At 43.5% G+C, this 16,347-nt stretch overlaps 1 protein-coding gene across 4 annotated transcripts in view; it reads left to right on the forward strand.

The window, feature by feature from the left end:
- The window catches only part of Cc2d2a (coiled-coil and C2 domain containing 2A), an 83,741-nt gene that overhangs the window by 40,118 nt on the left and 27,276 nt on the right, over window positions 1–16,347 (forward strand). For all 4 annotated transcript variants that reach the window (XM_028892928.2, XM_037209003.1, XM_037209004.1 and 1 more), the window contains 9 exons: window positions 2,762–2,902; window positions 3,963–4,119; window positions 4,647–4,891; window positions 6,553–6,730; window positions 7,446–7,602; window positions 10,457–10,604; window positions 11,968–12,106; window positions 13,479–13,682; window positions 15,584–15,676. In XM_028892928.2, coding sequence (XP_028748761.1) covers window positions 2,762–2,902; window positions 3,963–4,119; window positions 4,647–4,891; window positions 6,553–6,730; window positions 7,446–7,602; window positions 10,457–10,604; window positions 11,968–12,106; window positions 13,479–13,682; window positions 15,584–15,676 — 1,462 coding nt within the window. The remainder of the gene's footprint in view (window positions 1–2,761; window positions 2,903–3,962; window positions 4,120–4,646; window positions 4,892–6,552; window positions 6,731–7,445; window positions 7,603–10,456; window positions 10,605–11,967; window positions 12,107–13,478; window positions 13,683–15,583; window positions 15,677–16,347) is intronic.

Here is a 16,347-nt window from a genome sequence, read left to right on the forward strand (position 1 = left end):
GAGAGAGGTAGGGGGAAAGTTTAGGAGGGAGACAGAGAGAAGAGAAACAATCACACTTTTCCCTAGAACTGTACTGATAACTCTGAAACACAGCTGACTTGTATGTGAGGCAGTCACAGACACAGCCCACTCCAGTTACGCCACAGCCATCAGAGATGAAAACTTCTGAGCATCAGCATATATGATGCAGTAAAAGGAGGGCTTCACACCGTCTTTGAGTTTTTACTAAGAGAAACTATCCTTGTATACATGGCCTATTCTAGGATAGCTTATTGAGTGGGCCCTTTCCTTAACCCTCTGAAACCAGCTGATCATCCCCCAACTCCCCCGTGGCTTCCCAATCCTATGTCTACTGGGCCCTGGGTTGGTACACTTGACCTGGAACAGTACCATTTACAGCATTTTTCCATTTGACTTCCCCCCCCCCCCCACACACACACACACTTGACTTTTTAAAGCAGCATTGTGACTCTGTTGCTGATCCCCTGATGTCAGGTGTTGCTAAGGCAGGGATCCTGGATGCCATGTGTTGCTAAGGCAGGGATCATGGATGCCATGTGTTGCAGGGAGAGATTTTAACTCTCTACCGGGGCTTCACACTAGATGTACTCCCTCTTGACAAATAAGAATTCAAGGGCTACAGGTGCCATCCGGCTAAACCTCTGTATCATAATTCCATCTATGGCCAAACTTCTGGAAAGCACTCATACCCATACCATCTCCACTCATTACTCTGCCCCTGACTCACTCACCCTGCCTCTGAGGCAGATTTTGCTGCCACCAGCCCCTGAGACCTCTACAGCTCTCTCAGCTCGTGGACACTGACACTCAAACCCACATACATTGCCTATTTAGAAATCTCTTCCATGATGATGTAATTGTCCTTACTATCCCTGGTCCATTCTACCTTCTCTGCCTAGCTAATGAAACTGCAAAGTGCCTCAGGAGGTGTTGTCTTAGTTCTTTAAAACCTGTGTTCTCTCCCAAAAGGCATCCTCTCCTGTGGACTCACAGAGAGGTCAGTGGCTCTGCAAGCCTTCTTAGACCTGGGTACCCTGTCCACACTGCCGACCCTGCTCACCTACATTCTCCAGTACCCTACTCAACAATACCCTTCTCTCTTCCTCCACCACAGCTCTGCCACCATTTCTAACTAAATGTTCTTCTGGGATTCTTTGCCTTTTTAACTCATATGGCAATTATTTTTGTTGTTGAGAAAAGTTTCCGGTATTTCTGAGAAATGATTTTGTTGGGAACTGCCCAAGGAAGTAGGAAAAAAAAATCTGAAGGTGTTACATCACTCAGTAAACTAATTTGATATTTCAGTTTTTAAAAAAATAAGGCAAGGGGAGTAGCAGATAATGGGATAAAGGAAGATCAGACCTTTAACCATGACAGTCCTCTGTGGGATGGTGGCCAGGCTAGGGTCCACACACACTGCATGTGTTAACTTATCTTTCCAGCTAGCCTGCAAAGTGAGTTCCGTTAGCATGCCTGTTTTACAGGTGAGCATGGGAAAGTGACATAGCTTGTCCAGGGCTGGCTATTAGATGCCAAAGCCAGAATTCACAGCAGACTGTCACTCTCTTCTAAGGACATTGGAGTTCCCTGAGTCTTGGCTTCCCAACAGTAGCTACCATGCTTTGCCACCCCCTTTTCCACCACCGCCTGCTGAACAACGAGGCAGCTAGACCGCCTTACTTCTCTGCACTGTCTCTACAGCCCAAGTCATTCCGAGAAAAACCATCATTCCCTGGCCTTCCCATAGCCAGGAGATGCTCATTTCTGCAGTGTTTGGCCCTTTTGGCTTCTTCAGGATGTTCTCCTAGGCAGACGCCATGTTACCAACATGTCATCCCCCACCTGTATGTCCATCTTCTAAGCTAAACTGTAAACTGCCTGAGCACAGAGACACTACCTCTTTTCTAGACTTGTCTGTATCCCTGGACTGGCACATGGCCCCTATTCAAAATTCATCCACCAGCTGATTTATGGTGTACTAGAGTGAATTGGGGGGTCTGAATTGAGCTACCATTTGTGAAGAGGGCTTAAAGAAAATGTGTTAGATGATTCCAAAACAAGCTAGATCACTGACATGAAGAGAAAGGCATTTTCAGCCTCTTCAGTTGAGACCAAAAACCACTTCTCATCTCATTAGCACTAAAATCTTCCAAAGCAGGCAACAGCATTGCATCATCTCTGTGCAGAACTCGTGATGTGTGTTGACACAGAGGGACCTCAGTGCTTGGCTGCCAAGTGGGATGCCAGCATTCTTAATCTATGACAACTACTCCTGCTAGTCCCTTCCTTTCATCACTACAAAGGCAGCTGTCAGTTGGAAGGAGCCTAGTTTGAAAAGGAATTTGAAAAAATAATTTAGTTTATCAAATTCAGATTCAGCTAGAGAGATTAAATAGGCGAACTTCCAAAACACAGATCTCATCCCATTGCCTTCCTTTTCTACTTCCTTTCTCAGCTCCCAGCAAAACAGTTTCTCAGAAATACTAAAAATGCTTAGCAGGAAAAAAAATTGCCATAGGAGTAAATTAGAGAACTGAAGAATCCCAAATTTACTTACAAACAGTGGCAGAGCTGGAGAGAGTTGATGTTAAGCACGGAGCTGGGCTGCAGTTTGTAGCCGTGTGTAGATGGGAGGGTTGGATCTTGCAGCTGTCTACTTCAATATGCAATCATGAAGTATTACTAACGTTTTATAAGCTAACACAACTGATACAAACACATCACTTATTACATTTCACAGGCAAACTCGAAAACTGCGTGATGCTGAACAAGAGAAAGATCGAACACTGCTTAAGACCATCATAAAGGTTTGGAAAGAGATGAAGTCACTACGAGAGTTCCAGAGGTTTACGAACACACCCCTGAAGCTTGTCTTGAGAAAGTAAGACTTCCCAAATATTGTTTTAATGGGCTATATCATACATCAGGGAAGATGTGTAGTGCATAGATACAGTTTAAAAACTACCAGCAAATAGCAGCAGCCTTGTAACTGCTTCCTGAGCTGAGAAAGAGCATCTCAGGCACCTGACAGTCCCCAGCCTCTCTCCAGCAGCAGTAACAGCTGTCTGAGCTTCTGTGATTATCATTTTTCCTGGCTCTGTACATGACCCCTAAGAACACACACTGTAATACTGCTTATCTTTCACTTTTACAGAACCAGTGTATAAATATAGTTACTTCATTGTTCTTTGTGTATTTCCATGATTGACGGTGTGTAGCTACAGTTTTGTTTTATAAAGCCCTGCTATAGGAGCTGAGGAGATGGCTTAGTTGAGAGAATGTTTGCAGCAAAAGCATTAAGACCTGAGTTCAGATCCGAGCACTCATGACAAAAGCCAGGCATTCTTGCACAAGTTTGGAATTCTAGGCACAAGAGTGGGAATGGGGGGACAAATGGATCCCAGAAGTCCCTGGCCAGCCAGTCTAGCCAACTGATGAAAACCAAGTTCAGGAAGAGAGGCTGTCTCAAAAGATAAGGAGGAGAACAATAGTGAAAGACACAAAACATCTATCTCTGGCTTCCAGATGTGTGTGTGTGTATGTGTGCGCGCGCGCACACATACACACACACACACATACACACACACAAACTTCACAACATATGCTTTCAGATTTCCTTTCAGTGTGCATGCACCTAGGTTTCCAGAAGTGTCCCTGGAAGGGAAATTGTTGAGTCCTAGGGGACACATTTCTCTGCTTGGCATTCTGAGGGGTAATGCTGCTTAATGCCTACATCAGAGTTCCCGTCATCAGGTTAGGGTCAAACATCTGTTGGTATAATTTCTGTTTCCCTAACTGCTCATAAGGGTGGGCCTTTTTTATGAATTAGCCATATGTGTGCCCTTTTTGTGAGATGCTTGAGATTTGGTCAATTTTTAATGGTCTGAGATGCCTTATTTATATCTCCTATACTTATTTGTAATTTACAAATTCATTTAAAGGGAAAAAGTTGACCAGAAAGTAGACGAAGATGCATATGAAGCAGAGATTCAAGCTGAGATCCATGAATTGCTGGAAGAGCACACGGAAGAATACACAAAGAAGATGGAGGAGTACAGAACATCGTACCAGCAGTGGAAGGCCTGGAGGAAGGCCCAGGTTTGCACAACATCATTCCTCCTGGAGTGGGGCTGCTTAGGGAGGGCCCGAGAGGGTGAACCCGAGACAGGAGGAGAGAAGCTAGACCAGCAGGCCACATGGGGGTCTCCTGCTGGCTCTCCTCTGTCTCTCTCTTACTCCCTTGCAGGGGGGCAAGAGGGATTGACTGGTTAATATATTTGTTCAAAACCCCACCCCAGCCCTGTGTTCTGCACTGATGCTGTATTGGTAGTGCTGTTTATAATCAGTAATGTACCTGCTAAATGTGTCTTTTCCATGTGTGGCCACCTTGAATGAAGGGTGTTGATGTCCCTGCTGAATGTTCTACAGATGTTGCCTCATTTCAGAAGCCCTGGGGTGGGAGGTGTTCTGGGCTTATCTCTACTTGGTGAGAGAGCTAAGGCACAGGGAAGTTCTGGTGGCGATGGGCTGCGGTGGGGTGCCCTGGGGTCTCTGTTCTGAGCACCACACTCCTGAAGGATAGTCCTGGAGATCATTTGGAAGCCAGGACACCTCTTACCCAACAGAGGGCCAAAAAGAAGAAAAAGAAGGAAACAGCAGAAGAGCACCCCGAGGAGGAGGAGGGGGTCGAGGAGCCCTTTCCAGAGGAGGAGCTCACGAAGCCCGTCCCCCCAGAGCTCACTGACCCAGCTGTCATAGAACAGCAGGTGCGGGAGCGAGTAGCCCACAGCAGAAGGAAGCCAGGGGAGCCCAGGCTGGTCCCAGAATTGAGTCTGGCAGGGAATGTGACCCCCAATGACCAGTGTCCCAGGTAAGCACATGTTCTGACCATACATGATATTGGAATGTCCCAGGTAAGCACATGTTCTGACCATTGATGACACTGGGGCATACTCACATGTACCCATGCACGCCCATCAGCATACGGTGAGGTATGTACCTGGTCACATTACACCATATGAACAGAGGACTCATGCCGCCATACATAGGCATAAGAGTGAACATGTGAAACTGCCGATGTATCCTTACTTTGGAGATTCCCTAGGGTTCTCCCACCTGTGCACCCCACTTGTCACTCAGGAGCACTCGTGGGAGAAGAACCCCAATGCAAGCAGATGCCTGCTTTCTCTAGTGGCTGTCTGTACCCATGCCCCTCCGGCTATCACTAACACTGAGGTGTCTCTTCATTTCTTGGTTCCAGGTCTGGATATGTCCCAACTGTGGAGACAGAAAGCATTAAAACTGATACTCCATTTCATGATGACAAGAGAATTTCCATTAGGGATAATGAAACATTCTGGTCATTGCACAGGACTGTATTTAATGGTGCAAAAATGGGAATTTAAAAACAGTTAAAATGGTTGGGCACAGTGGTTCATGCCTGAAATCCCAGGACTTGGAAAACAGAGACAGAAGAATCAGGGATTTGAGGCCAACTACATGAACCCTGTCTCAAAAAAAAAATAAAATAAAATAAAATAAAAGTTAAAATAATGTTATGTTTTACATATTTAGACATAACACTTCATTGATATCCTACCACCTCCAAAACCTATATCTGTTTTTTATTTTAACATTTAACTTTTTGCTTTTGTCAATGGGTTGTAATTGCTATTGACTAGCAGTTTTTGGTAGTGTCTCTGCAATATATACAATACGATTGAAGGCTATGCTTGGAGGCTCTGGTCTGCACAGAACCTTACTGTGCCTCAGCTCTCTCCAAGTGCCACAATACACTGTTTTGTGATTCAAAAGACCTTTAAAAGTAAGACCTTCTCTGTGAAAACATTACGGAAAAGCTTAGATCTTAGAGAAAGTGACCTCACCTAACTGCTAAAATGTGCTACTCGGTTTTCTCTGTAAAACCTATTAGCTTAAACACAGGTTATTACTGGTCCTTAGAGTTTAACTCCTTGTTGTTGTTTATGTGTCTATGTGTGTATGCCACATGTGTGTGGGTGCTGTGGAGGTCAGAAGGCATCGGATGGGACCCCCTAGAGCTGGGGTTACAGGCATTATGAGCTGCCTGACCAAGGTGGGTGTTGGCAACCAAACTCAGGTCCCCTGGAAGAGCAGGACATGCTCTTGCCCACTGAGCCATCTCTCCATCCTGAATTAATTCCATTGAACAGGGAGTATGTTTATTAAGATTTTTTTTATATATGTGAACATAGTCTCGTTTAAGAAAATCGAGGAGGCTGTAGTGCAACAGGGATTGGACTCTTGCTCTGTCGTCCCTGACCCCCATGCCCTTTTCAGTACCTGTCAATGGCTTCCCCATTAGTTCCACGTCACAACATTCGATTGTAGCAAGCTCCTCAAGACCTGTCACTGTTTGGGTCCCACAGGGACTGACATGACCAACAGCGTTGCCACCATGTCCCTTGTCGTGTTCAGTATCCACTTAACGAATCCGTGGTGATCCTTAGTAAGCTAACACTAACCACAGCTCTGAATGGTCTCACTTTGCAGGGCAGAGGTCTCAAGAAGGGAAGACGTCAGGAGGCGCTCTGTGTACTTAAAGGTGGTCTTCAACAGCAAGGAGGTGTCCAGGACTGTCAGCCGGCCACTAGGGGCAGATTTCCGAGTTCACTTTGGACAGATTTTCAATTTGCAAATATTCAACTGGCCAGAGAGCTTAATGCTTCAGGTACGTCTGTTAATTATAATCCCCACCCTGAGAATTTTGTGTTCACTGAAGTTATAAGATGATTTGAAATCAGCCGGGCGGTGGTGGCGCACGCCTTTAATCCCAGCACTCGGGAGGCAGAGGCAGGCGGATCTCTGTGAGTTCGAGGCCAGCCTGGGCTACCAAGTGAGTTCCAGGAAAGGCGCAAAGCTACACAGAGAAACCCTGTCTCGGAAAAAAAAAAAAAAAAAAAAAAGAAAAAAGAAAAAAAAAAAAAAGATGGTTTGAAATCATCTACAGGCCCCTTAGATATCCAATGTCTCTTCAGAAAGTCAGTGAAAACAGATAGGTCACCACACTCACTGTTTAAAAAGGCTGGTAAGGTAACTGCTGGGACCAGAGAGCTCTGCAGTTGATTTTCTGAAGAAATATTTCAATATGACCATCTGGCGGGATCTGGGCATGCTTTGTTACTGTCTCCTAGCTAATGTCGATATTATTAATTATGTTGATAATATTAATGATCACAATGCCCTATCCCAGGAAATTAAAGTAACTCAGAATCAGGCTGTCAACTGCTTGATCACAAAAAGAGAATATATAAGATGGTCCCCCTGGCACCATAATGACACAAGTCAAGACTGGAGCAGACCAGCACAAACATGGAGAATGTAGACGACCCGAGAGCACATTCCATTGGCACTGCTACTGGCTGAGTCTCTTCTCTGGGTTCCAGGTCTATGAAACTATTGGTCACAGTGGTACCTCCTTGCTGGCTGAAGTCTTCCTGCCTATCCCCGAGACCACCCTTGTCACGGGAAGGGCCCCCATTGAAGAGGTGGAGTTCAGCAGTAGCCAGCATGTGACTCTAGACCACGAGGGAGTTGGAAGCGGTAAGCAAAGCTAATCGTTCTCAGCAGCTCATGGTTTTCACTGTCAGATTTGAATATATCTCCTTTCATTTCACAGAGGCTTATAAATTATCACCAAATAATTATAAAATTGGTATCAAAAATTCAAAAGAAGCCAGGGATAGTGGCTCATGCCTGTGACCCTAGCACTCAGGAAGCTAAGGCAGGAGGATTGTCAAAGTTTGAAGTACAGAATAAGACCCTATCTTAAAAGGGGGTGGGAGGGAGAAAAAGGGCCAGCAAGACGGCTCTGCAGGTAAAGGCACTTTGTGCCAAGCCTGAGGGACTGTGAGACTAATCTCCAGGACTCACACACTTTTCAGTCCTTAACACATGTTCATAAGATACATGATTCTTTGCCAAGTCTCTTTTCTATGAAAACATGTATGACTGCACTACTATAAAGTATTTAGTATGGATTTAATATGATCATTGATGCCTTAATCCCACTTCTAATAGTCTTTTGTAAAGAAATAATTTGAAATGAAAATGAAGCGTTTGTGCATAAAAAGATATACCACAGTTATATAGATGCATAAGTCTAAAGATACTAACTTTAATCATTATCTGGAGATCATTAACGTTCTCAATTCTGAATTCTTTTTTTTTTTTTTTTTTGGTGTTTTTCGAGACAGGGTTTCTCTGTGTAGCTTTGCGCCTTTCCTGGAGCTCACTTGGTAGCCCAGGCTGGCCTCGAACTCACAAAGATCCGCCTGGCTCTGCCTCCCAAGTGCTGGGATTAAAGGCGTGTGCCACCACGCCCGGCCTTCAATTCTGAATTCTAATATGATGTGTGATGGACCTTCTGGCCCCTCCATCATGTTTCTTCTTTTTAACCTACGGTATTATCGTTTTCTTTCACTGCTAGAGTCCTCCAAAGCCATCAATCCACTCTTTGGCCATATCTAATTATTGAATTCACCACAGTTTTCGCTTTTCACTAATTGTATCTTTCAGCCCTAAAACTTACTTAGTTATTTTCCAATCATCCTGGTCAGTTCTGATTGCTTTTTACTGTCATTGGACTCTCGATCATTTCTTTTTTCATTGACTTATTCATTCTCATTTTTTTATGTAAACACATTAAAAATTCTAAATATGTTCAGTATTTTAGCACACGCCTTTAATCCCACTGCTCAGGAAGCAGAGGCGGACAGAGCTCTGAATTCTAGATCAGCCTGGTCTACATAGCAAATTTCAGGACAGGGAGGGCTACATATGGAGGCCCTGTTCCTCCACCTAATTTTTTTCCCAAAATATTCTCTGATCATTCTAGTAACCGATCTCCAAACTTACTGACCTAATCCTGCTGCTTTTTACTCGTGGTGGCTTGCTCCCTCGTTTGTCTGGTTACTTCCCAATCTTTAGTTCATATCTGAAATTTCAACTCGAGAATTCTTTGAGGCTCCCGTTCTAAACGTCTGGAGATTCGGGCTTAGTTACAGGTGGGATAGTGACAAGCGACATGACTTCGGGATCCACATATCCTGTCTAAATACCGTCTTCCTCACTCAAAAAATATACCCAGTGGCATCTCCTTCCATGTGTAAGATAAGAGTGGCACCACACGGGACAGCTCTACTGCCTTATGTTAACAACAGGAACTGTAATTCCAGATGGTGAAGATACCATAGTGCTTTAAAAACTTTTATTTCCTATAGCTAATTAAACGTAACTGTATAGACAGATTTTATCATTAATTTCCAACTTGTGGAGTCAACACAGTGAAGCCGTGTATATAGTGCAGCCGCACAGTTTAACTCTTAGTTTGCCTGTCGCTTGCCAAGTCTCCAGAAGTCTCTAATGCCTCACTTTCTTTCTTCAGAGACATTAAACAGAAAGTATTTCTTTTGTTTGTTTGTTTGCTTGATTGTTTGAAACAGGGTCTCTCTACATAGCACTAGGTATCCTGGAACCAACTGTGTAGATCAGTCTGGCCCAGAACTCAGTGATCCAACCTGCCCTGTATGGCTGGCCAGAAAGTGTTTCTTTCTTTCTTTTTTAAAAAAAATTTTATTTATATTTCTTTGTGTACTAATGCTCTTGCATGTATACCTGCATGCCAGAAGAGGGCATTAGATCCTACTCTAGATGGTTGTGAGCCACCATGTGGTTAGGATGTCTGGAAGAGCAGCTGGTGCTCTTAACCGCTAAGTCATCTCGCCAGCCCCCAGAAAATGTTTCTAATCAGGCTTCCTTGGCCATAACTTGAAAGAGTCCACACTCCTGTTCCCTACAGCCTACACTTTCTTTATATCTCCCCTGTTATCTTCTTCCTTGGTGCTTACTGCTCGCCAGGGTACTAAGCATTTATCTCATTCACTAGCTTCATTATCCACACTCAAACATAAATGTCATAAGAAACGGGGCTCATTTAAAAAAAAAAAAAAAAAAAAAAAAAAAAAAGCTCATACCAGCTCACTTCTTTTGATTCATTTAAATTCGTTTCTTTACTATTAAGTTTAGCCTGAAACGAAGTAGGAACTCACCGTAAATGTCTTAAATAAATGAACATACTTCTTACTTCATACTTGAAATACTTCTTAGAAGAATTCTATTACTTCCCTTATATGTAAAAGGGCTACGGTTCAGAGAAGCTAAGTAATTTTTCAGAGTTCTCACAGCTGTGAAATGGCAGAACCAGGAGAGTGCACACGGATGGTCTTAAGGATAGCACACCGTGGAAACTACTATCAGCTGTTAGAGAGCCCGATTCTGGGCAGCTTCACCTGAAAAAGTCTAGTGGTGTGGGCTCTCTCTCTGTCATCAGCACTCCTAACAGGTCTGGGCTGTCTCCTTTCTAAACACCATCCTGTTGACCTTGATGTTCCCTTAGGAGTGCCCTTCTCCTTTGAAGCTGATGGCAGCAATCAACTGACTCTCATGACCTCAGGGAAAGTGTCCCACAGTGTGGCCTGGGCTATTGGAGAAAATGGGATTCCTTTAATTCCTCCACTGTCACAGCAGAACATTGGATTTCGAAGGTAACAGGACTAGAATGAACTGGTGACCAATGTCAGCATTGTTGTTATAACACAGAGTGGGGAAGCTTGGGATGTCATGTTCTTTCCTTTTATTTCTAGCAGTCTGTATTTTTATGGTACTTTTACTTTTTTTAAGGTAAAATTTAGAATACTAATCACCTGACATATATAGGATGGCCATTAGTATCAGATACACCAAAACAAAAAACAAAAACCATTTTATTTCATTGTCTCTGAGACTTTTGTACGCTTCCTTACCTCACGAACAGGGAGGTGTGCAGCATATGGTTATGTGTTTCTGTCTCACTAAAGGTTATTTGATAGTGACTAGCAGAGCTTGCTGGATTTCCTACTCTCCTGCTAGATCTTCCTCCCTGTGATGTGCTGTTGGTCCAGGCAGTCTGCAGCCTGGAAACCTGCATCCCTCTATCAGAGGCTCGCTCTGCCATCTCCCTATAGATACATCAGTCTGCCACCTCACCATTCGGGCCATGGTTGCCTCATCTCTGAAGTAAAAGGCTATTTAGAACCAGGAAGATGATTCAGTGGGTAAAGGTGTTTTGCTGCCAAGCTTGACAATCAGTTTAATCTCTGGAACCCAATTGGCAGGAGAAGAGAATGGACTCTTGAAGCTTGTCCTCCATCATCCACAGACAGGGTATATATGCCCATACCCATATGTGCACGCATGCATACATACGTGTGCGCGCGCACGCACACATTTGAGGAAAATAATGTATTTCCATCATAGAGAAGACACTTTTCCAAATGACTTCAACATATGGGAATGAGTTTTGGGTTGACCCTTCATGTCTACATACCCCCCATACCAACCTGCCATAAGTAAATGCAGCTCTGTGCCAAGTCAAGAATCACTTCTGACAGAGACCTGGCTGTGCCCTGCAGCTAGGCATTTTCTGATCTTGACACTGGAATTTGGTGCTGAGGATATCCCCTAAGCTAACGCTTTGGCCCCTCCAGAAGTAAAGCAGGGAATGGGCAAGTAAAATGTGATAAATCCCCACCTCAGCCATGTTCTCCTTTGAGTTCTGTGTCCAGAGCTGCTGTCCAAGCAGCCTGGAGGTGAGGCAATCAGGGTTCCCTGGACCACAGGGGCCAGGATGTGAAGTGAGCAGCACTTCACTGCACTGGGTAGAGTTGTGGCATTGGCTCACATTGGCACTCCTTCTATTCCTAGTTCTTTATTGCCCTGTAACATATTTAATAATCAAGAAAAGGAAGTGGTTAGAGTCTCCGTAGTAAGTTTCCTCTTGTAGAAGGTAATGGCTTCTGTAGGCAGTGCTGACTCTGCTGGTCAAGCTCCTGATTGCTCTTCCTGTTTGTGTTTGTGCTGTTTTTCCAGTGCTTTGAAGAGGGCAGATGCCATCTCATCCATTGGCACATCAGGGCTGACGGACATGAAGAAGCTGGCCAAGTGGGCAGCAGAGTCCAAACTTGACCCCAATGACCCCAACAATGGCCCTTTGATGCAGCTGATCTCGGTAACATGGCCAGAGATACCTAAACTGTTTCTAAATTCTGAGATGATACAATACCCTGCCCTTGGCATGCATTTTTTTTTTCTGTACAGCTATTGAAGAATGCAAGAAGTGCCAATCACAGGTTTAAATCTCAGCTCTGCCACTTCCCTGGTTGTGAGACACAGTTGATCATCAATGCTCTAAGCCCTGTGCTGCCCTTACAGTAGATGAGGAAGATATAAGCCGATGTACATAAACTCTTAAATGGGGACACAACCCAATACAATAAATATAATTAGCTTGTTTTGTTTGTTTCCGAAGCCTCTGAGAGGCCCTTAAAGAAAGGTTCTATTTCTCCACCACACAGAGAGAAAACTAACTTTAGACTCAGAGCTGTTTGCTCACAACCACACCGATAATAACCAGATCCCAGAGCACATGCTCCTCTTCTTACGCTTTCAGTACTGATGGAGTATTTTATGAAATTTGTCTACAAGCATGTGATCCTGAACACACTCAACTCCTCTTTCTTGGAATCAAATACAATGGGTTTAACTGTCTCAAAACTACTGTAAACAAGTAGGTGTCGCCAGGTGATGGCTTCGCACACCTTTAATTCCAGCACTTGGGAGGCAGAGCCAGGCGGATCTCTGTGAGTTTGAGGCCAGCCTGGTCTACAGAGCAAGATCCAGGACAGGCACCAACACTACACAGAGAAACCCTGTCTTGAAAACAAAACAAAGCAAAACAAAACAAACAAAAAAAGTGGGTGTCTCATAGGGTGACTGTACAATAATACATGCTCATCATCATGGTTTATCAGATAGATAATTATCAGTGTTGTGAAACTTTCATTCCCAGTTTCAAGACAAATCATTTTATTCAGTCTTTGTTCCTTACAATGGTTCCTTCTGACATGATGCTGCTTAGGATAGAGAATAGTCCCATCAGAAAGAAGAGCCTATGCCACCTCAAGTGCAGCATCGTTCACAGCTGACAAGGAGCCTTAATCTACACATCTGAACATGGGAATTTAAAAGTCACACACATTGAACACACATTTAGTAATCTTATTCCCAGTAGGCACTTGATCAAGACCCCGGCAACCTGACACGAATTTTTACTTTGCATGTTTTCATAACAAGGAAGCACAGATACCAAAAATGAAATTAACTTATATTTTTTTAGGAATATGATTTATGGTGATGTAAAAAAAAAATAAAATCCACTAAGTATATACAGTAGCATCTGCTTGCCACCCTTGTTTTAATGTGAATTACCTTTCAATTTTGTTGGTCACAAACTGTTCAGCATTCCCGGAGCTCAGTCAGTGCCAGAGTCTTTGGAAAACCTCTGCTGCTAACTGGAACCATGTGTTTTCTTGTTCTTGGAGGTTGCTACCAGTGGAGAATCCTATGTCCCCGACTTCTTCCGACTGGAGCAGCTGCAGCAGGAATTCAACTTCGTCTCGGAAGAGGAATTAAATAGATCCAAACGGTTCCGGCTTCTCCGTCTTAGAAGCCAGGAGGTGCCAGAATTCCGGAATTATAAACAAATTCCAGTATATGACCGAGAAATTATGGAAAAGGTATTCCAGGTAAGAAATTGTCCAAAAAAGGTGGGTGGTGGTGTTGCATGCCTGTAACCCTAGCACTTGGGAGGCAGAAGCAGGTGATCTCTGTGAGTTCAAGGTCAGCCTGGTCTACAGAGTGAGTTCCAGGACAGCTGCAGCTGTTACCCAGAGAAACTTTGTCACAAAATAAAGAAGAAATTGTCTAAAGAGGTTAATGAACTGTCTACTGTGGCATTGTGGATATGCACCTTGTCACTGTTCTCAGTGATGCTGGATTCTATACTTCAGCACAGTTAGAATTGGGAGTTAGAATTAGCTCTTCTGAGCTAATATTACTAATCACGCCTGCCTTAGTCAAGGATTCAGCTCCATTTGGGTAGGATAAGTCTATGCTAAGCACACTCAAGGACACAGCGGCAAAGCACAGGGAAATAAGACAGGGAGGGTTTGAACAGCTAGGGCAAGAAAGAAGCTGGAGACCAGAAACAACATCTAAGGGCAGAAGAGGATCAAAGGCTGGGCAGATCGCAGAGGCAGGTGGGACCTGGTGGCCCTTGAGGGATCATGGAGAATGGAATGTTTTGTGGGAGCAAGCCAGCAAAAGACAGACACATTTGTGTGTGAAGAGGTCAGTGGAGAGGTTCTGGAAACTAGTGTGATTTTTCATGCAGGAACTATTTTTAGTTATTTGGTGCTTCCTAGAATTTATCTGAACCCACTATTGAACCTCCTCAGCCATCAGCTGCAATTCACTAGACAATGAAATCCCCTAAAAGTCTGAGAATAAGGATGGAGAGATAGGTTGGTGGTTAAGACCTCATGTCTTTGCAGAGGACCTGAGTTCAGTTCCCAGCACTCAACATCCATAACTCCAGTCTCAGGGGATCTGATACCTTCTTCTGAACTACATGAACACAGCACACATAGTGATCATATGTACATACATGTAAACAAAATACACACATAAAATTAAATAAATCTAAAAACATAATGTTTAGGATTAAAAATAATAATTATGAGGATAGTGGGATCCATCTATGCCTCAAGTCCTCCTAGATGCTCAGGCACTCATCTATTGGGTCTGGGCTTCTAGGATAGTGGCTTCCTTCTCATTCACAGCTAGGCTTCTCCAGTTGACCACATGATCACTAGAATCATCCAAGTGAGTATCTGTGGGCTTTAGGCAATGGAGACAGAGGTGCCCTCCTCTCTCAGGTCCAAAAATCTTGAGGAACATCTCAGAGTCACTGGGTCTAGGTTAAAAGGCACTGCTGGGCATTCAACTATGATGGGGAGTTGCATACCAAGTTGAATATGGTAATCCCGAGGGATATCACACATTTTATCTGTGTTAAAGGATAAGCCTGAGTAGATGGAAGCCAGAGAATCTATTACTACCCTCCAAATAGCTGACCCTAGTCAGCTGTAGCCAGATGCCATGTGATAACAGTATGGTTTTCACAAAAGCTTTTCACTATTTTCATAATTGCTTCACTTAACACTGACAAGTCAAAATGTGAGGAGGGATGGACCAAGTTACATGGTTAGCTTTTGTGAGCCACCATGTGGTTGCTGGGAATTGAACTCAGGACCTCTGGAAGAGCAGTCAGTGCTCTTAACCTCTGAGCCATCTCTCCAGCTATGGTTAGCTTTTGAGCACCCTGAATTATAACGGCTTCCTCTGCTTCTCCCATGGTGTCTGTTCCTTCCTGTGTGAACACTTTAACTTAATAGTGTACAGGCATTCCAACCAACAGACTTGGAATCTTGCATACTGCATCCACACCAGAGGTCAGAAGGAAGGTGGAACATTTAGACCACGATTTATGACTTAAGCCACATGTGATAAATAATTCCCCAACCCCGAGAAAAACATGTGAGAACACTTTAAAAATCATGACATTCTGATGCCCTTTTAATTTTAGGACTACGAGAAACGATTACGAGACAGAAATGTAATTGAAACCAAGGACCACCTGGACACCCACAGGGCCACAGTGGCCAAGTACCTTCAGCAAGTAAGAAAAAAAAAAATCACTTAAAACCATCTTCACAGGGGAGACAGCCAAGATTTTAGGATGGGAGTGTCTCTGCCTTTACAAATGCCTGTGGCATCTTATGCAAGCCACATAGTCTCTCCAGGCTTGTTTGCCCACATATATAAATAACTGATTGACAACTATGATTACCTCTTAAATATACGAAACCACAAATCTATGCCATGGTGTATACTGCAGACTGTCATAAACAGGGCATGATTACAAGGGACTCCATTTCTGAGCCCTGTTTTTCCTGATTGCATCTATGTTGCACTGCTTTACAATAAGCAGTGTAAGAAAAGCAAGACTTTTTAATTCACATCTGAACTGCCCTTACACACTAGAAAACTAAAAACTAGCTAAAACAGTCTTTTGTGTATCCTTTTCCTTTTTTCCTTTTAACCATCTCTTAAAAATTATAAGAAATGCTATCATAACTACAATGCATTCTTCCTATCTAGATAATCTACTCTATGACTTATGTACAAAAAATAATGTCTAACTGATGGTAATTAAGTTGTTCCTTATTTAAATTAGAAGGTGAATTATTCTGGGTAAGTAACATGTGCTAACCAGTTGTACCTCTGGAACTCCTGGTGAACCATTCTGAGTAAGAGAGAGCCGTAAGAATCTGTTCTCAATTGTACATG

Source organism: Peromyscus leucopus, chromosome 10, assembly GCF_004664715.2.
Source record: "Peromyscus leucopus breed LL Stock chromosome 10, UCI_PerLeu_2.1, whole genome shotgun sequence".
In the NCBI taxonomy this organism is placed as follows: Eukaryota; Metazoa; Chordata; class Mammalia; order Rodentia; family Cricetidae; genus Peromyscus; species Peromyscus leucopus.